General features: G+C 42.5%; 2 protein-coding genes and 1 pseudogene across 6 annotated transcripts; 1 reads left to right on the top strand and 2 right to left on the bottom strand.

Annotated features, from left to right (window-relative positions):
• Window positions 1-3,445: 3,445 nt before the first annotated feature.
• Window positions 3,446-6,013, bottom strand: LOC112877432 (cyclin-J18-like). 3 transcript variants are annotated; one of them, XM_025941743.1, is made up of 9 exons: window positions 5,880-6,013; window positions 5,703-5,779; window positions 5,508-5,640; window positions 5,313-5,411; window positions 5,215-5,232; window positions 5,050-5,120; window positions 4,191-4,317; window positions 4,041-4,101; window positions 3,446-3,807 (listed from the first exon to the last, which is right to left on the bottom strand). In XM_025941743.1, the coding sequence occupies exons 1-9, from the start codon at window positions 5,979-5,981 to the stop codon at window positions 3,677-3,679; spliced, it is 819 nt and encodes a 272-aa protein (XP_025797528.1). In that variant the 5' UTR covers window positions 5,982-6,013; the 3' UTR covers window positions 3,446-3,676. The 3 variants fall into 3 exon arrangements, with proteins under 3 accessions (XP_025797528.1, XP_025797529.1, XP_025797530.1); XM_025941744.1 differs by having other exon boundaries at window positions 5,508-5,625; XM_025941745.1 differs by having other exon boundaries at window positions 3,722-3,846.
• Window positions 6,014-6,657: 644 nt separating this feature from the next.
• LOC112873365 lies at window positions 6,658-10,566 on the bottom strand (annotated as a pseudogene).
• A 1,339-nt stretch (window positions 10,567-11,905) lies between these two features.
• On the top strand, window positions 11,906-16,328 carry LOC112873972 (tyrosine--tRNA ligase 1, cytoplasmic-like). Of its 3 annotated transcripts, none has more exons than XM_025937093.1 (7): window positions 11,906-12,390; window positions 13,096-13,320; window positions 13,488-13,633; window positions 14,259-14,364; window positions 15,166-15,225; window positions 15,819-15,884; window positions 16,085-16,328. In XM_025937093.1, exons 2-7 carry the CDS (start codon window positions 13,306-13,308, stop codon window positions 16,085-16,087), a joined length of 396 nt encoding a protein of 131 aa, XP_025792878.1. In that variant the 5' UTR covers window positions 11,906-12,390; window positions 13,096-13,305; the 3' UTR covers window positions 16,088-16,328. The 3 variants fall into 3 exon arrangements, with proteins under 3 accessions (XP_025792878.1, XP_025792876.1, XP_025792877.1); XM_025937091.1 differs by having other exon boundaries at window positions 13,395-13,633; XM_025937092.1 differs by having other exon boundaries at window positions 12,522-13,320; window positions 13,395-13,633.
• The last annotated feature ends 745 nt before the right edge of the window (window positions 16,329-17,073 follow it).

Raw genomic sequence — 17,073 nt, 5'->3', positions numbered from 1 at the left:
CTTGTTGATCACAATGTTCCCACATATCTTTTTATATATATATATATATATATTATTGAGTTATGTTGCGTACGTACCTCTTTCTGTTCACATCTAAGTTATTAGAACTGATCTACTACTAGTAGTACAAAAGAAGCGACTTTCAGGTACTATCATGTCAGTGCATGTATAACGATTTCAAATTTATGTCATGATTCAAATAATATTTTCTACATATCAGCTCCACCTAATCTCAAATTTGCGAGGTTAGCAGTTTAGGTTTCAGCAACTTAATTTGTGTGCATATTGCCAAATTGATCATTGTGCATGCCCACCACCTGCATATATAAGATAATTTATAAAATCTGATAAAGTCGTAAGATTGTGCCTGAAGACAAATCTACACGGCGACTTCTCCATTTCCAAACTAAGCAATCTAAAATTTATTATCGATTAAATTTTTAAAAAAATCGCAAAAAAATAATAAACATGTTTTCCCTTCTACCAAATGCCTGTGGGTTTACAAATACACATCCACTGCCAGTCTCCCTACCTTTTCTTCCATGTCGGGCCAAGACTGCCAACACCTAAATCGGTTGCTGCAAAAGGAAGAAGAAACAAATGGCGTGTATGTTCCCTATCCGAAGTATGGCTCCGTGCTGCAGATGAAGTGTAGGGCAAGGCAACGTCGACCTCGAAAGGATCCTGCACCAAATCCCCATCATTGGGAGGTTGGCCTGGCTAAAAATTTGGGCTCAACTACTCGCCTTTGTATTCTGCCCAAATTCTCCCCCTGTTCCATCCATGATAAGCTCAAGGAAAGCCATCATTATTGGTGTCATTGGGACCCCTCCAAAGCAATCAACCGCAATTCAGAGGCCCCAACCATTTGATTTGCTTGCTTAACAAATGATCCTTCCGTTGTCTTTTCAAAGGGGCCCTGTGTCTTGTCCGTAATTCAAACCTAATTTGCTCAAAAGCCTTTTCCTCTCGATTGGGGAAAACTTTCTTGCAGATTTCAAATCGAATATCTTTAGACTGTACCTGTCATTTTTGGGCTACTGGTACCTCACTAGCAGAAGCAGATCTTGTGTCACTGTCAGCCACTTGCCACACTGCTACTATCACACTACTGGTAGCTAGGTCTGTAGTTGTATATACATACATGTATATGCATGGAATTTGCACTTGGGATACAGGGAGAATGAAAGTACAGGTCAAAAGAGAAAATGAAAGAAATGTGACTGCCTAACTGCTTCGATAAACCTTTAAAAAAAATTCAGATAAACCTCCATGTCGCCAGCTGTAGGTGGTTCGTGTAATTATCAGCCTGACAACGAGAAAGCTCTGAAAAAAAAAACCATGCATATGTATCTATCTGCTCCCTTTTGCAATGATTAGTACATAATTCAGACAGTTCAGAGCTTGAGATCAATTCGTTGGATATTGTAGTTATTACATTTCTTCTGCAGCGATCAATCATTAGACGATCATCCATTCGTGGATGGGAGGTGAGTTTTTTTTTTAGTTTGCTTGTTTGCAGTAGGTTCAAAGTATGAGCCTGCAGCCAGCTAACACATGCAGAGGCAGTTCAGATAAACCAGTAGAGGCCTTTTCTTTTATCACACACAACACAAGCATGCAATGGGAGGTTAGTTACAGGCTACACCTGTCAGCTAAGTTTCTTGCATTGTAATACATGCAGGAAGTGAAGCATCTCAACACCTTACTTCTACCACAATATACTTGCAGGCTTTAAGTTGCAATCACTTTGCTTAACAATTAAAATTGCGTTTCCTTGTAAGAAATTCTTTTATTAAAAAAGCTCATAAATTCTAAATTATATACACTTATTAGATCTCCTAATTGAAGATAACAGAAGACTGCAATACCACCAATAAGAAATCAGCGCTCACAGTCCAAGGAATTCTACAGTACCATACCGAATCGTTTCTATCGACATTCAGAGAATGGGAAGGATATAAACATGAAAAGGAGCTAGCAAGCAAGCCGGGCAAATGGGCAATCATATGTCTCTGCTCAAAGGCAAACCATACAGAAACTATAGTACTCTTAACAGAATCCATCAAAGTCATGGCCTCAACACACTGCTAACCTAATAATATTGGTTATTATTTTTTTAAAAAAAAGGCACACTCGTCAACGCTTCCGAGGTTAAACAACCCATCAACATAAGGATGGGATTATCCTGGGTTTTACTTTACTTCACTGCTACCTTCCAAGCTAACATGAACACATTTCGGATGTCATTGAGCCTACAAAAGACCAAATCCTAAGGTTGGATTAGGGAGCATTAGGCATTAGGCACTAGGCCATGATGGTTTATTCCTTCTGTAAACACAAAGCATATGCTACAGATCAGAGAATCTAGGGCATGGACTGGGCCAGGCAAAGATTACACAAGACGAAATCGTTTTATTTGACTGAAAACCTAAGATTAGGCCCAGGCCAGTAAGTTATGATGGTTTATTTGACTAAAACCGAGCTCGTTTAGCATGAAAATCTCATGCCCGAAGCTGCTCGGCTCAAGCTCTTCACCCTGTAAAATAAGAAGGAAAAAAAGCAGAAAGCATGAGATCGACGCACGAGCTGCAGAGGCGTACACGTGTGGCCCTTGCTGCCGGTCTGCCGGCTTCAGCTTCAGGTGCTCCGTCCCGATCGCGCAACGAGAATGATCGCTTTGGAAGCTGCTTTTGCGCTTTCCCTTTCTCCTCTGCGAACCAAGTGCTCTGGTTGGTGGCTCCGATTTAAGGATGGTGATGCGGAGGCCAATCGCGGGAGCTCCTGCGCAGCGATCGGACTGCGCGAATGTGAAATTCTGAAGAAAACCCAGGGGATATTGGTTGGTTCAAGATTTTTAAATCACTTCAGTTTGATAGCTATTTTTAAGTTCTTTCTTAGGTTCAGACTGCACTTGGAATTCTGGATCAAAAGCTACAAGCATGGCATCAGCGTAAACAAACTGCAAGTTGCATGCGTGGACAGCGACTTGGCACCAGAAGTTCATCAGCTCAAGGATAGCCGTCAGCCTGTCGCCCGTCACGACCTATAGTTGGTTAGGGAACTTGAGGTTCGGGTTGCACTGGTCAATAAACTCGAAGACATGTTTGCTTGTGGTGTTCATTTGCTTGAACGTATTTGACGCTTCATTCAGTGCCCCGTTGTACACTGTGGCGATACTCTGAACCACACTCATCAACCAATCCCCGGACTCCCCATGTATGGTCTTTGTTGGATGATTCAGCAGGCCTTGACTCTTGTGCACCAGTCTTTCCATTCGATTAGGAAAACAGACAGATATTTTGAGTGTCACAGCCGATCTCAGTGAGAGCTGATGGACCATCTGTATATTGATATGCGATCTACTTTAGAAACTTGCATCAATACATTCCATCAGCATATTCCATTACTTTGACGTGTCATCACTGTATCCAATACAGAGTTCCATTGCGAAATGCTTGTGTGTGTATTCCTTTAATCATCATATAGTTCAGTTCACACACTTCACAGGGCTATTAAGGACATCTTAATCTTTTTTTTTAGCGGCAGGACATCTTGAACCGCTGGACAAAATGAGGCTGAAGTGTCTTCTACAGGAATGTATCTTCTGTGCTCAGTCTGAGGGTGTTACTACTTCACAACTCAAAGGCAAAACTGGGGCACATTCTGCACATATTCACAATAAACATCTGACATCGAAATCTCCCTCGTACTTCTCTCTGATCCCATCAGGTTTGAGCACATGCAGGAGAATTGTCAGAACAATCTTCATGATTTCCTCCTCATCATACGATGTAGCAAACCTGACTGCAAAATGCAGTTGTTTTAATGGGTCACCTCATACGCCTATCCATTAAATACGCCTTGTTAAAATTACTACTACATGAACAGCTGGTCTTGATTGAGGTAGCAATAAATTAATACTCTTTAACGCACTAGAAACAAAAATAATCTAAACCTAAGCTACTATTAATGTTATTCATTTTCTTCCAAATGGATAGAAAATATTAAATCATATTAAATAAACTGGAGTTGCTTACCCCAAGGAAGGATTGGAAACTCCCATGTCTGCTTAGGAACTGATATAGCATATGCAGCAACCTGAAAAGGAATGAAACAATTTTGTGTCAGGCATTAATTTGGTGGCAGCTCTTTCCAAAATATGTGTAATAGGAATGCAGCATACATACAAGAGTTGAAGCAGCAAGTGAGCAAGGAGAGTTAAAAAGTAAAGAGGTATCTTCATTCTCATACAGAACATCCAATATTTCCATGCACACATCCAGATCCAAAAGATCACCTAATTTTGATATTTCCCTGGCAGTGAAAGAAAAAATAATCAATGAATTAATTGCAAGTATAAATTTATGTTTATTTAAACCAAGTCAACAACAAGCAAATAGTAGCAGTATTATATTTTATCCTATAACACAGCTGTCCAAGTCCAGTTATGGTCCTATAAAAAAAAGTCCAGTTATGGTGATATACTACTACTATAATTAGTAGTAGTAATACAGATTATATGATCACTTCTTACTGATAATTCCTGTGACATTTAGTTTGTAGGATTAGTAAAACTGTAAAGATATGGCGAAGATAAGTCATCCAATACAGGGGTTTAGGGGAATTTTCTGATTATCCAACAAAACCCTTCTTTAGTTTTCATATTGTCATTTTCACTTGTGAAAACAAGTCAAAGGATATTTTCCAGATAAGATATATGACATGAGATTATTTCCGCTACTGTGTCCCATTTCAGCACAACACAGGCGCACTAAGAACTGCTATAAAGAGCTACACAGGCTGCTCCCTGGGGGTGAGAAGACTAAATCTGACATGTCTTCACCTGTCTGATGTGTAATGTTACATGCATGAATATTGACAGTACAAAACGGTGGATTTAGACACGAGACATTTCATCACTGTAATGGTGATGCACAACCAAAAAAAGTTTTCGCATACACTTCAATTATTCACATTTTGAGGTTTCATGGCTTTGCCTTTAACAAAGTCAACAATTGGATATGGATGAGAAACAATCCAAATAACCTGAAATGGATGAGAAGCTCCTCCAGGTATATGAAAGCTATTCTTGTAGATCCAATATTATGCTCCACTACCTGAAAACCGCACAACAAATATAAAGAATATAGCATTGTTGGTCAAATCAATTTAATTAACTACTCTCCATTAATAATCTTAGCCAGGCTTTACCTCCATGAACACCAATTCCTGTGGCATTACAGCAAACACCTTCAGTCACGACACGTAAGCAGTCATAAGAAGGAAGAAATAGTTTATCATGAACTCACAGCATTTGCGAAGTCTCGGCACGTGAAATGCTGGTCGGCGATGATGCGATCGCCCAACGCTTTGAGGCTCTTCACTGACAGCGGCCTCAGATCGTGGATCTTAACGAAGAATTGTACGGATCGGAGAAAAGCAAGGTGATACTACCGCCCACGACAAGCAAGCATTCGATCAAGGAAAGACTCGCAATGTCTCACCTTGCTGGCGATCCAAACTGCGACGAGCGCGAAGAGCTCGAGGTTGCTATCCCTCAAAGGCTCGAGAAGCCAGGACCTCACGGCTCGTCCGCTTCGCGCGCCGCAGAAGCCCATCTTCCTGACGTAGCCAGGCCTAGAAATAAGAACAACCGTCCCCCAGACCCAGAGAAAAAAAATCGGAGAATGATGGGTCACCTCGAGAGCGCGGGGAGGAAGCGGCCGGCGAAGAACGCGAGCGCGGAGTACTTGACGATGGGCTGGAGGTCGAGCCGCTGCGTGGAAATCACGGGAGGTAGCAGCTAGCTGAGGTCTAGCTCCGTCGGGGAGTCCAGTTGTTGGGTTGGGGGGCGGAGGGCATGGAACAGTGCGCACCTTGGAGGCGTGGAGGAGGAACTGAAGGAGGTGGAAGCGCCTGGTTGAACCCGGCCACGCGCTCGCCGCCGCCGCCACTGCGTCGTCGTCCTCGACTTCCATTCTGACGCGCGAGACAGGCAAGGTGAGTAACTGCCAGCAGAGCGGCTTGAGAAAGAGAGAGAGAGAGAGAGAGAGAGAGAGAGAGAGAGGCGACGAGGCCGATCAGGCCGTGGCGTGAAGCGGCCCAGGTGGAAGATGGTGCGGCCCACTCGTCCATCGGGGCGGATTTTTCATGCCGCACTACAGCGCAGTGAACGTTTCCTAAAGAAACGAGGTGAAAACTATTTTTTTATTTCTTTCATGAATTTATAAGTAAATAAATAAACATATATCAAATGATTTTCTTTTGGGCTGGGACTTCGGAATTTCTCATGCTATGGGGTGAAATAATTGAAGTTCCAGATTGGCTTGGATTTTTTTCCTCTTTCTGCTGAATGATTTTCTATACGCCTGTGATAACCTTTTTCATTCAAACGGAGCTCGAAATCCATCTATCAAGTTGCTACATCCCGGAAACATATGGGGATCCGCCATGACATGCACCACGGTCTCGCCCTTGACAATCTCGACGCACCAGAGTCTAGAGTTGTGTAGCAAGTAAACGATTAAGCGATGCTAGTATTTGCAAACATATTGTTTTTTTGGAGAATTTGCGAATGCATCGTGCATTTTCTCGCAAATTCCACTTCGGAACAAAGAAACAAACGCAGAAGCAGAGCCGTGTCCGATGACTCGATCAACCGTCAGATCCCACCGCGAACGAGCGCTCGAACTCGGCGTCCATGAGGACGCCCGCCACGACGTGCACCACGGTCTCGCCCCTCACCATGTCGGCGCACTCGCAAGTAGGTAAACGGATTATAATTCTAATATTTTCTTTAGAATTCAATTTGCCATCTAGTATTTAAATTATTTAGTCTAAAATTTAAATTTTTTTACCACCCCCCATCGCATGTTGTTGACGATAAGCATCCCGCACGGCTGTCTCTGGAGGCGTGGATCCTAAGCCCCGACACGGAGTCCAGGAGGCGCGCCGCAGCAGTAAGAGAATAACAGAATAAGTTTATACTCCGGCCATGGACTCTATTATTTAAAAAAGATAAAATTTTCTATTTGACACTGAGCCTTTCCTTTCTCGGCTTTAAAAAATTGTTCATTTCCTATTTGACATCGAGCTCAACTTTCATTCCTTATTTGACATTCTGTTGGATTTTCCATCTAAAAATTTGTGAAAAAACGGTTTTACCTATGTGGATCCTACCACCTTCTCCCTCCTCTGCTCCACACCGTCGGGGCCTGGGTGCGCCTCCTCTGGCCACACCTCCCCCGGCCGACCGTCTTATCGGACCTTGCACTCCGGCCTCAGTTCATGCTGGTAGGCCGCCGCTGCCGCCCATGCTCTACGCCTCGCCGCCTCCCTAGGCCGCGCTGCCGCTGGGCGCCGGTGCCACGCCGCGCTGCGCCGTACTGTCGCATCACGTACCCAGCCCGAGCGCGCCACCCCGCCGCCAACCCGACGCGCCGCCCGGCTGCCGACCCGACGCGGCCGAAATCCCAGCTGCCGCGCCGTAGGGGTCCGACACCTACAGAGGCTGCGTGCCCGCCCGACGGGGCCACGAGCCCTGCTGTCACCCCGCCCCACTAACGGACCGCGAGCTTGCCCAACTGTTGTGCCGCCGAGCCGCTGGGGCTAACGTGGACCGCAGCGCCGCGGCGGCGGAGGTGGAAGCTAGCTGGTGAAGTGCGCAGGCGGCGACAGGCATGACGAGGGTGCGCCGGCGGGGATGGCAATGGCGGCGTGCTTGGGCATGGGAGAGTGGGAGGAGAGAAAGAGAGAGGAAGGAGAAAGGAAGAAGCGGTGAGGCCCACGTTTAGGAAGGGCAAAACCGTCTTTTCACAAAGCGTTTAAAATAGAAAATTAAATGGAGTGTCAATTTGAAAATAAAAGTTGAGCTCGGTATCAAATAGGAAGAAGATTTTTTCAGATCCAAGGAAGGAACTACTCATTTGACACTTCTCCGTGTCAAGTAGGAAATTTTGTCTTAAAAAATCCAGGTGCTAAGTATTACACAAACTCATCCGGTTCCACCGTCAGTCTCTGCATCCGCTGGGTTCCCTGGTGTCAGTCGCTTTAGAACCTGTTTGGGATAGCTGGAACTTGTTCAGAAGCCAGCTGGTAGCCAGCTGGCCAGAGAAGCAGCTGGTTGAAGAAGCAGCTGGTCACAGAAGTTAGATGTTTGGCAGATTGCTTAACAAATGGGCTGAAACCCTGTCAGAAGTGGGAAATGACTGAAATACTCTCCCTGTTGTCTGAATACATGTATTTAGTATGTATAGATGTATATTTATATATTTATAATAACAAACTAATAATAAAATAATTAACAACACAAAGTAAATAATTATATATTAGATAATTCATGATTGTTACATAAGTTATTTTGGCAAATATTACATATCTAGTAACCTCCCATCAATGCTTGCGCAATGGCATCACGTACACCTTCCATATCTTCTTCATCCACAAATTGACTTGTACTAGCTCCCATGTCCCCATCCTCATCGATATACGTCTCATCTGCTGCCATTCTATCAAAATCCACATCACTCAAATTACTATCTCTAATAAAGTTATGTAACGCCATACAAGCAATTATGATCATTGTTTGCTTCTCCATTGGGTAGCTTGGCACATTTCGAAGAATGCGCCATTTCATTTTCAAGACTTCAAATGAACGTTCAATAACATTTCTAAGTGATGAGTAAGCATGGTTGAACACCTCTTTCAATCCAATCGGTTGCCCTGCATTTTGAAATTCTGGAATGTGGTACCTTTGACCTTTGTACGGTGCTAGATAACCCTTTCGATTTGGATAACCTGAATCAACAAGATAGAACTTTCCTTGAGGAGGATGTGGAAATTTATCCTTGTACTTGCCATACAAAGTGTCCCTCCATATACGTGTATCATGAGCAGATCCAGGCCATCCCGCCACCACAAATGTGAATCTCATGTCAAAATCACAAACAGCCATAATATTTTGACTACAATATCCATGTCTATTCATATGTACTGCCTGCTCTGATGCTGGTACAGTGACTTCAATATGGGTTCCATCTATCGCGCCAATGCAATTTTTGAAATGAGGCCAAGATCTATGCTCTCTAATTTTTGGATGTACCACAGCAAAAGAAGGATCTTTAGGTTTAATGTTATCAGCAGCCAAAATGTTAACACTTTCCAAAACATCATTGAACCTCCTACTAATAGTTTCTAAGGAATGCGTAAAAATATGCTTTGCTTGGCGAACTGACTGAGGGGCACCAAACATCCATAGAAACATGCCAAGAGCTTCTATTGCGCACATCTCATCCGAAGATGTTAAGCCATAATTATTCACCAAGACCTCATGCAAGCTGAAGAACACTGACCTTCTCATTCTAAACATGTCATAGCAACTTTCTGGATCACTTAGCTGCCTTTGAACCCACTGAAAACCTGTCTCCTTCGGCACTTTCCTTGGCTTCTTTGCAGATGAAGGTGTCCCACAATCAACCATTGCATAAGCTGCAATTGCAGCAGCTTCATACATCCAATCACTTGATTCACTTGAATTACTTGCTATCCCAGTTTCATTAGACTCACTTGAAGTGAATGCCATCTGTATAAATGAGCACAACTCAGCCATAGAAAATATTTAATAACAACACACAGATTTCAGAACTGATTACAACCATACAAGATATTTCGTATCAGCCATAAAATATTGATATCAGGTTCAACATTCAAAACCAAGTTCATCATACAACAAGATAAAATCAAAGTACGATACTAATGGTACAATGCAAAGCTAGCCATGTCTAGCGTGTCTTCCTCTCCTCCCAAGTTCTCTTCAGCCATGCAAGCTTCCCAGCTGGGGTCTTAAGAGCGGTAAACACATCACGGTACTCCTTCTTGACGAGGAGTTGTGTGGCATAGAAATGTTCATCACTTCCTTCACATGCTCCAGCCTCAATAACTGATTCCAACATTTCTGCTATCTCTTGTCTAACATAATCATTAGGAGATGAAGTTGCGGAAGACTTGCTTGAACTAGCTTTTTCCACAAATGAATCCACAAACCGTTTAAACTGCAAGTCTCTAAAATTCTTCTTTGTTTTCTTCATTGGGGATTTGTGAGCAGCACCTCTTTTCTTAGCATTTGCTCCTGGCGGGGAAAATGGAAGCACCTCCTCAACCTCATCGTCAGTACCATCTGATCTCTCATTTGCTCCTGATGTTCCCTCCTTTGCTCCTGCTATTCCCTCCTTTGCTCCTGGAATAGCAGCATATACATTGGTGCAAGACGCACCACTAAACATTATTTCAAGATCTTCTTCATTCTCCAATGGAGCAAGTCTAAATTTTTTGCATGCGGGCATGGCCTGAAACACAATTAGTTATAATATTTAAAATCAAGCCATGCAACTAATATAATATAACAGAACCTAGCACAAGATTGCATACCTCTATTTTTTCTTTCCACCATTCAACATCAGCTGCAATAGAACCAGTCTTTGGATCTCTCCCTAAACCAGATGCGGCCAGGAGTAGTGTCTTCCATGTTGTATAGTCATTTTTCAGTGCATCCCAACGATTTTTCATTTGAGAACGGTTGTAATTTCTGCCAGTCCGTTCATTAAACTGGGCAATAAGATTGGCATACCCTTTGTTGTTCAAACAATCTTGTGGTCTATTATTTGCCAACACTTGTTCCACACATATCTCATTAAAAATTTTAGCAGCAGTTGGATCCCATTGTGCATTTGGTTTCCTGCTCTTTGACATGTTCTCCATCAGTGACTAAATTACAGCTACTCTAATTGTTTAAATTAGCACAAAGTAGATCACAGAAGCTAGTTGCGTTGCCTTACCTTGCTGGTGTTGATCTTGAAGAAGTGGCAGCAGGGGCGGGACGGGGCGGTCCTGGCCTACCTTCAAAGAAAGGTATGATAATTCCTGCAACTCAGTACCTGCAAAACTATATAAGATCATCGTAAATATTTACATCAATAATGCAATTTGGGTTAAGAGTAAGTGTGAATCGGTCCAGCAGTATTGCTGTCAGAAGGATATCGTCTTATTGAGTGAGTAAATGGCAAATTTCTCAATCCAAAGAGTAAGATAAAGTTGAATTTGTTCGCCGTACAGCACCCCCGGTTCAAATAGGATGCTAGAGAGTGTGAACAACAGATAGCTTTGGTGATATGACGAAACAGACCAGGCACGATTAAGCAGCTGTTTCACAAATCTAGGGTTGCAATCTTGGGGTAAAGAACAGTAGCAACAGCACCGAACCCTCATATATGGAGAAAACCCTTTGATCAATGCAAGTAAAACGTGATTACCTTTGAGAGAAGAAAACAGTGTTCTCACATAAAACAGGCGGGGCGGCGCGGCGGAGGCGGGGCGGCGCGGGCCCCGGGGCGGGGCTGGGCGGCGGAGGCCGCAGCGGGGCGGCGCCGCGCGGCCGCGGGCGGGGCAGGGCGGCGCGGCTTGGTGGAGCAGGGGGCGGGGCAGAACCCTAGCTCTCCATGGAGCAGAGAGGGGGGCGCAAGAGGGAGGAACGGGATGAGAGAGGGGCGCAGCGCCGTGGGGAGTCGGGAGAGGGGCGTTGAGACCGCATAAGCGGTGGGAAGCGGGGTGGCCTCAGCTTTTCCTCTACGCTGCTTTTACGAAGGCACAGAGTAGCGCTGGTTTCTGAAGCGCGGATAGAAGCGTGGTGTTTGACTGTCTAAGCGCTTAAAGATGTTGAAAAGCTGGTTGAGAAGCTGCACCAAACACCCCCTAAATACTGACGACGTCGCCGCTTGTTCCCTGCCATGGCTTGCGTGGCCATCCACCGTCTCCTTGAAAGGCCTAAAGCGCACGGAACCGTTCGATCTCCTGACCCCAATCCGAGCGGGAAGCTCCTCCCGCTTCCCGCTTTTCAACTCAACTGAAATCATTCTCCTCTGCCCCTCCAACCCTCCCTGCCTCGTTCCCCCCAAATCCCGCGGGTTAGGGTTTCTCGGCTCGGCAATGGCGGGGATGGGAGGAGAGGGAAGGGTTGATCTCCTCGTCGAGATCATCATCCGCGATGGCGCCGCCGCCGGGCCGTACCGCCTTATCCATCGGTGGGAGTCGTGCGCCCCGCAACCTGCGGGCGGGCGGGCGGGCGGGCGCTAGTGGCTTCGAGCGGCGCCACGGCCTCGCTGCCGGCGCGGGAAGACCCGGGGCTTCCCTCCACCTCGTCCCCTCCGGAGGTGGAAAAGCTACTGCTCCATTTTGTGAAGGGTGGTGAGTCTATCCGCTCGATCCCGCTCGTCCGCTGCAGCCCTCAGCAGGGAAGCGGAGATCTCAAGTCAACTGATGGAAATCTGTATGTAAATCTCGAGATCTATCCAGAAGAAGCTGGCACAAATCTTCGCCTGTACGAGCTCGGCAAAGGTATGGACATTGCTACAGTGCTTAAATTCTAGAAATGTATCTGACACACTGAATTCTTCTATTAGAAGCACCTCATCATCTATTTCATTAATAACATTGCGTTCAAATCCGTGGTTTTCGTATATGTTCAGGTCAATGAGTATTAGGAATTCCACATGGTTGCTTTTGTGGCTTGATTGTTGGCCTCACCGCCTGATTTCAATGCCCATGATTTCGGTGATGTGGCGTTTATTGATCAAGTGGTGTCTCTCAAAACTATTTGATGTTTCGTTCGCACTGAATTTTCCTATTAGCAGCACCCGACGTTTATGTGACTCATAATATTGTGATAGCCTGGTTTACATCTAGGAATTTCACATGTTTTCATTGTTATGTGGCTTGGATGTTTGCCTCACCGCCTGATTTCAGTGCCCATGATTATGGTGATGTGTCATTTGTCAAATTAACTAGTGCCCATTTTGTTGTTTATGAACCTCTATATATGATTCAGTTGTCATTCACAAAATCCGTTAGAGGTTTTGATTTCTCCATACCATATGCATAGGTAGGCTTCGTCGAATAAAATTAAGCATAAGCTAGCATATTCATGGATCCGCTGGTTTGTGTGTGTTGCACTCTGAACTAATTTGTAATGTCAGGATGACTACCGGTTTTTTCCCGGTGTTCCTTTTCCTAGTTACATGCTGTTTTACCTAAACCATGTAGGTTCAGAAATCACTTGGAAATCTACAGGATTTTACTTCATGGGTTCAATCTCTATTGGTCTTGGTTCAGAAAAAGATTCCTCAATGGTGGATCGCATGTGTAACTCTCCTGAACAGCTGTTTGGGAAAGAACCAGCTTACTTTCATGGCAAGTATTGTGATGAAATACAATTTGCGCCTCTGAAAATAAATTTCGAGGAGGACTTTGCTCATGACAAGGAGCTTGGTAAGATTTCTTCACACTATAGCCCTTCTGTGCTGTTTATAACTTATGGACATGTTTACCACAATATATTTCAGGCAAAGGAGCAGAGGGGAAGGTTTTATGGTGTTTGTCAAACATCATCCTTTACTATTCAGCTGTAAAGAAAACTTATGTTTTTTTTATTGCAGGATGATGTAAATGAAAAAATAAACAGTGCTTTCTGCCCTCAGAGAGTAACAGCATTCAACCCATTTTTCGAGTACATAAAGTCTGTTGCCTTCCCCTGGTTTGGAAACTTGGAGGTTGTTCGGAAGGAAGGGAATGATAGTAACAAGTAAAGTTCTCTCACTCTATCTACTCAAAGTTACTTTGACCTGTTTCTTTTCCTCTCGGATACGCAGTATAGCTGTGTGCTTTGTATTAGAAGTAGAGAGGACGTAGTACAGATGGTATGTTAGAGAAGACCCATTCCAACATATCATATATTCCCTCTATTCCAATTTGTTGGTTGTTTTAGCTTTCTAGATACATAATGTATATCTAAATGCATAGCAAAAGCTATGTATCTAAAAAAGCTAAAACGATCTATAACTTGGAACGGAGGGAGTATTAAACATACATTTATGCCATACATGAGATACAGACGATCTACTCCAGAGTTAAGGGTGTCAGCTGATCCATATGGCACCAACACAGGGGTCACGGGTTACTCCCATGAGGGGAGACACCATTGAAAACACAATCATTGCAATGTTTCCATAACCTCCAGGCTCCAAGAATTACAAGGGAATTTAAAAACCTTTCCTCTGCTCTGCTTTTCTTCAACGTGTTTGTGAAAGGTCTATTTTGTAAATCACCTTAGCTAAAGAGTTGTTTGGTAACATGGTCTTACAGTACTGCAAATATAAGTGCTATAATTCAATGCGATATTAATTATTTGCTTTGTAACCTTTGTACAGGATATTTTCAAGCATGGAGGAACTTATTGTTGATTGTGAAAGTGGATATCTTGATTCTACTGATGTTAAGCTGGCTCTCCAAAAAGCAATAAACGGCATATTAGAGGTAATTATTGCTTTCTTAGAGTTATTATTGATTGTTGAAACAATATCCAAACTCCAAAGGCATACGATGAATTGATGTTAGTGTATGCTAGGATCACTAGATACATATAATTCAGCTTAAGAGCACCCTTCATTTTGTACATAGTTATTTTTATCTGAATGCATTTTGAATGTTTACATTGAAAAAATTGTGCTGGATAAATGATCTCTTGTCAGTAAATAGTAAAAATTATTGATTCCTGGGAAATATATGAGATCAGGGCAACTTTTACATCTGTAAAATATGGCTGATTTATGCAATGCTAACATATGTGTTGTTGCATTAATAAGGATAATGTTTATAGGTTCAAAGTATCTTACGGGAACAAGAATGAGAAAATTTAATCAAGTTTCTTTTCCAAAAAAAACAATTGTCTGATATACTTTTTTGCTCACCTGGAAAGTTCAGTAGATTCTTCACTGTTAAGTTAATCAAGTCATCCATCTCTTGTCCTTGAACATCAGCAACCGCAGGCACCTTCTTACGCCCCTATACAAATATGCCTATTCAATTATGTGAACATGCTAACCAACATAATTATGGCAACGATTGTTGAGCAATGTGCTCCTTTTCAAATTTGCTACCTGCCTTAATTCCCTTTGTTTCTTAGTAAGTCTAGAAGGACATGTTTAAAATCGAAGGGATTAAGTTTGTTCATTATGTTTTCTCCTGGGATTTATTTTAAATTATTCATCATATTTGAACTAACATTATATTCTAATCTCTCTCTCTCTTTTTTTCATCAATGTCCCCTTCTTCAAGCTTGTGGGAGAGTTTTTCCGTAGCAGCACTGATGCTCAAGCTGTAATAACTTCCCACAAGGTACAGTTATTTCTTAATCTATAGTTACTGTTTACCATAATTATGCATTTTAAAGTTGGTACATGCATTTATGCTGCTGCTGCTTAAATTGACTTGTCGTATTCAAGTTCAGAATAATGAGTTTCCGAATCATTTTCTGCGTATTCTCGAAAAAACAACTGAATCAATTGTTTACACTCTCATATTCGACTTGTACAATACAACTTTGGCTCAAGGTTTGTACTATTTATGGCTAAAAAATAATGAAATGAAACCGCAGTCCTCGTTACTTGTATTATGACTAGGAAACAGCAAACCAATTTGGTGAACAATTATTTTTTTCATAGAGTTGTCATGTCCAGAGAATTACAAGAGAGGCAGGTAAATAAATTGTTGTATTGGGTTAGAAAATGTTGCCATGTCCCAAAGAAATATAAGATGAAATCATGATGAACTAAAATCTACCTAACATTTTACGCATTCCTGGAACCTAACGTGCCAAAAAGGGTCAGATTGAATATCTTAGAATGAAAATTAGTCTTAGAAGAGCTGCAGCCCATTAATTAGTTATTTTTTTTTATTATGATATGATTTTTACCACCTTTTAATTTCAGTTTCAGGATGAAATTACTGCAGACATGCAGAAAATTCTGATGCAGAACAAAGACTTGGTCAATCTTGTAAGTTTACTAGTCCTTAACTATTTCACATCTATTGGGAACACGCTAGTGCATGTATACCAATTTTGTAACTTGGTCAATCTTGTAAGTTTACTCGTCCTTAACCATATACCAATTTCAAGATTGACACTGTTAGACTGAAGAAAAAAATAAAAATTATGACATAGAATTATCATAGGTTTTGTTCTATTTTTCTTCAGTGAGACTACTACTGGACAAGGAGGAAAAGTGATGTGTTCCTGTTGGCGAAATAAATGGAGATTTATTATGCTAGTGAAAGCATCTTGAACTCTTTGGTATTACTGTAAATTATTTGCTATGTTATTAGGCTGATGGATTTCTGGTTTTGTGGATTTGAATCTGTAAATTAGATTGAGTAGTTCGCTGTTATCTTTTCTGGTTGTACTTATTAGCTCCTATCTGTTGCAAACTGAACTTTACGTCTCTCACTGTCGTGTGTACATTATTAAAGACCTGCAAACTATTACTCATGCGTTGGCCAGTAAACAATAACTTTCTTAAGTCATTTGTGTTTGGATCATAACACTACATCACAATGTTTATGCAGCCAGCTCGCGCTAAGAGTGGGGACGTGATCTCAAAAGTTCCAAATTTTTTTTTTTCACACTGAATTGGCACGCCTTGCGTCTTTGAACTCTTGATTCGCAAGTCTTTTAAAAACTTTCCGAACGTGAATTTTTCTGATTTGAAAGATTTCTTCTATTTTTCTTTTTCGTTTTCATTTTACAGGCTGAGTGAATGGACCCATTTGTCTCTCACCTTTATCTTTTTGCACCGATTGGATCCGATGGATACCAATCGATTGAATCGCATAATGCTCTTGCTCGTGTCTCCATCTCTAGCCATCTCACCTTTATCTTTTTGCACCGATTGGATCCAATCGATTGAATCGCATCATGCTCTTGCTCGTCTCTCCATCTCTATCCATTTGAGGGCAACTTCAGCAGGCCTCTAAGCAGCCTCTTATATTGAGTTTAGCTGGTTAAATCAAAAGGATACACTCTAGTATATCGTTTACTAGGCTCTCTATTTTGAGGAGATTTAGCCGAGCAACTCCAACAAATCCTCTAAACAACCTCCAATCTCAAAGTCTAGAGGGTGAAATAAAAAAAGATGCTGGACAGCAGACCCTCTACTGAGCTCTCTATTTTAAGGAGATTTAGCCGAG

The sequence above is a fragment of the Panicum hallii genome, chromosome 9, assembly GCF_002211085.1.
Source record: "Panicum hallii strain FIL2 chromosome 9, PHallii_v3.1, whole genome shotgun sequence".
NCBI lineage: Eukaryota > Viridiplantae > Streptophyta > Magnoliopsida > Poales > Poaceae > Panicum > Panicum hallii.
This window is presented reverse-complemented; position numbering and strand designations above follow the sequence as displayed.

Bases quoted from the DNA above. Each gene is read 5' to 3' on its own strand.
- LOC112873972 (XM_025937091.1), top strand. From the start codon at position 13,470: ATGTTTTTTTTATTGCAGGATGATGTAAATGAAAAAATAAACAGTGCT. The intron at 13,634-14,258 runs GTAAAGTTCTCT...ACCTTTGTACAG, and splicing joins GAAGGGAATGATAGTAACAA to GATATTTTCAAGCATGGAGG. The intron at 14,365-15,165 runs GTAATTATTGCT...CCCTTCTTCAAG, and splicing joins CAATAAACGGCATATTAGAG to CTTGTGGGAGAGTTTTTCCG.
- LOC112877432 (XM_025941743.1), bottom strand. From the start codon at position 5,981: ATGGAAGTCGAGGACGACGACGCAGTGGCGGCGGCGGCGAGCGCGTGG. The intron at 5,412-5,507 runs GTGAGACATTGC...TTCTTCGTTAAG, and splicing joins CAGTTTGGATCGCCAGCAAG to ATCCACGATCTGAGGCCGCT. The intron at 4,318-5,049 runs GTTATTTGGATT...TTTCACTGCCAG, and splicing joins GAGCTTCTCATCCATTTCAG to GGAAATATCAAAATTAGGTG.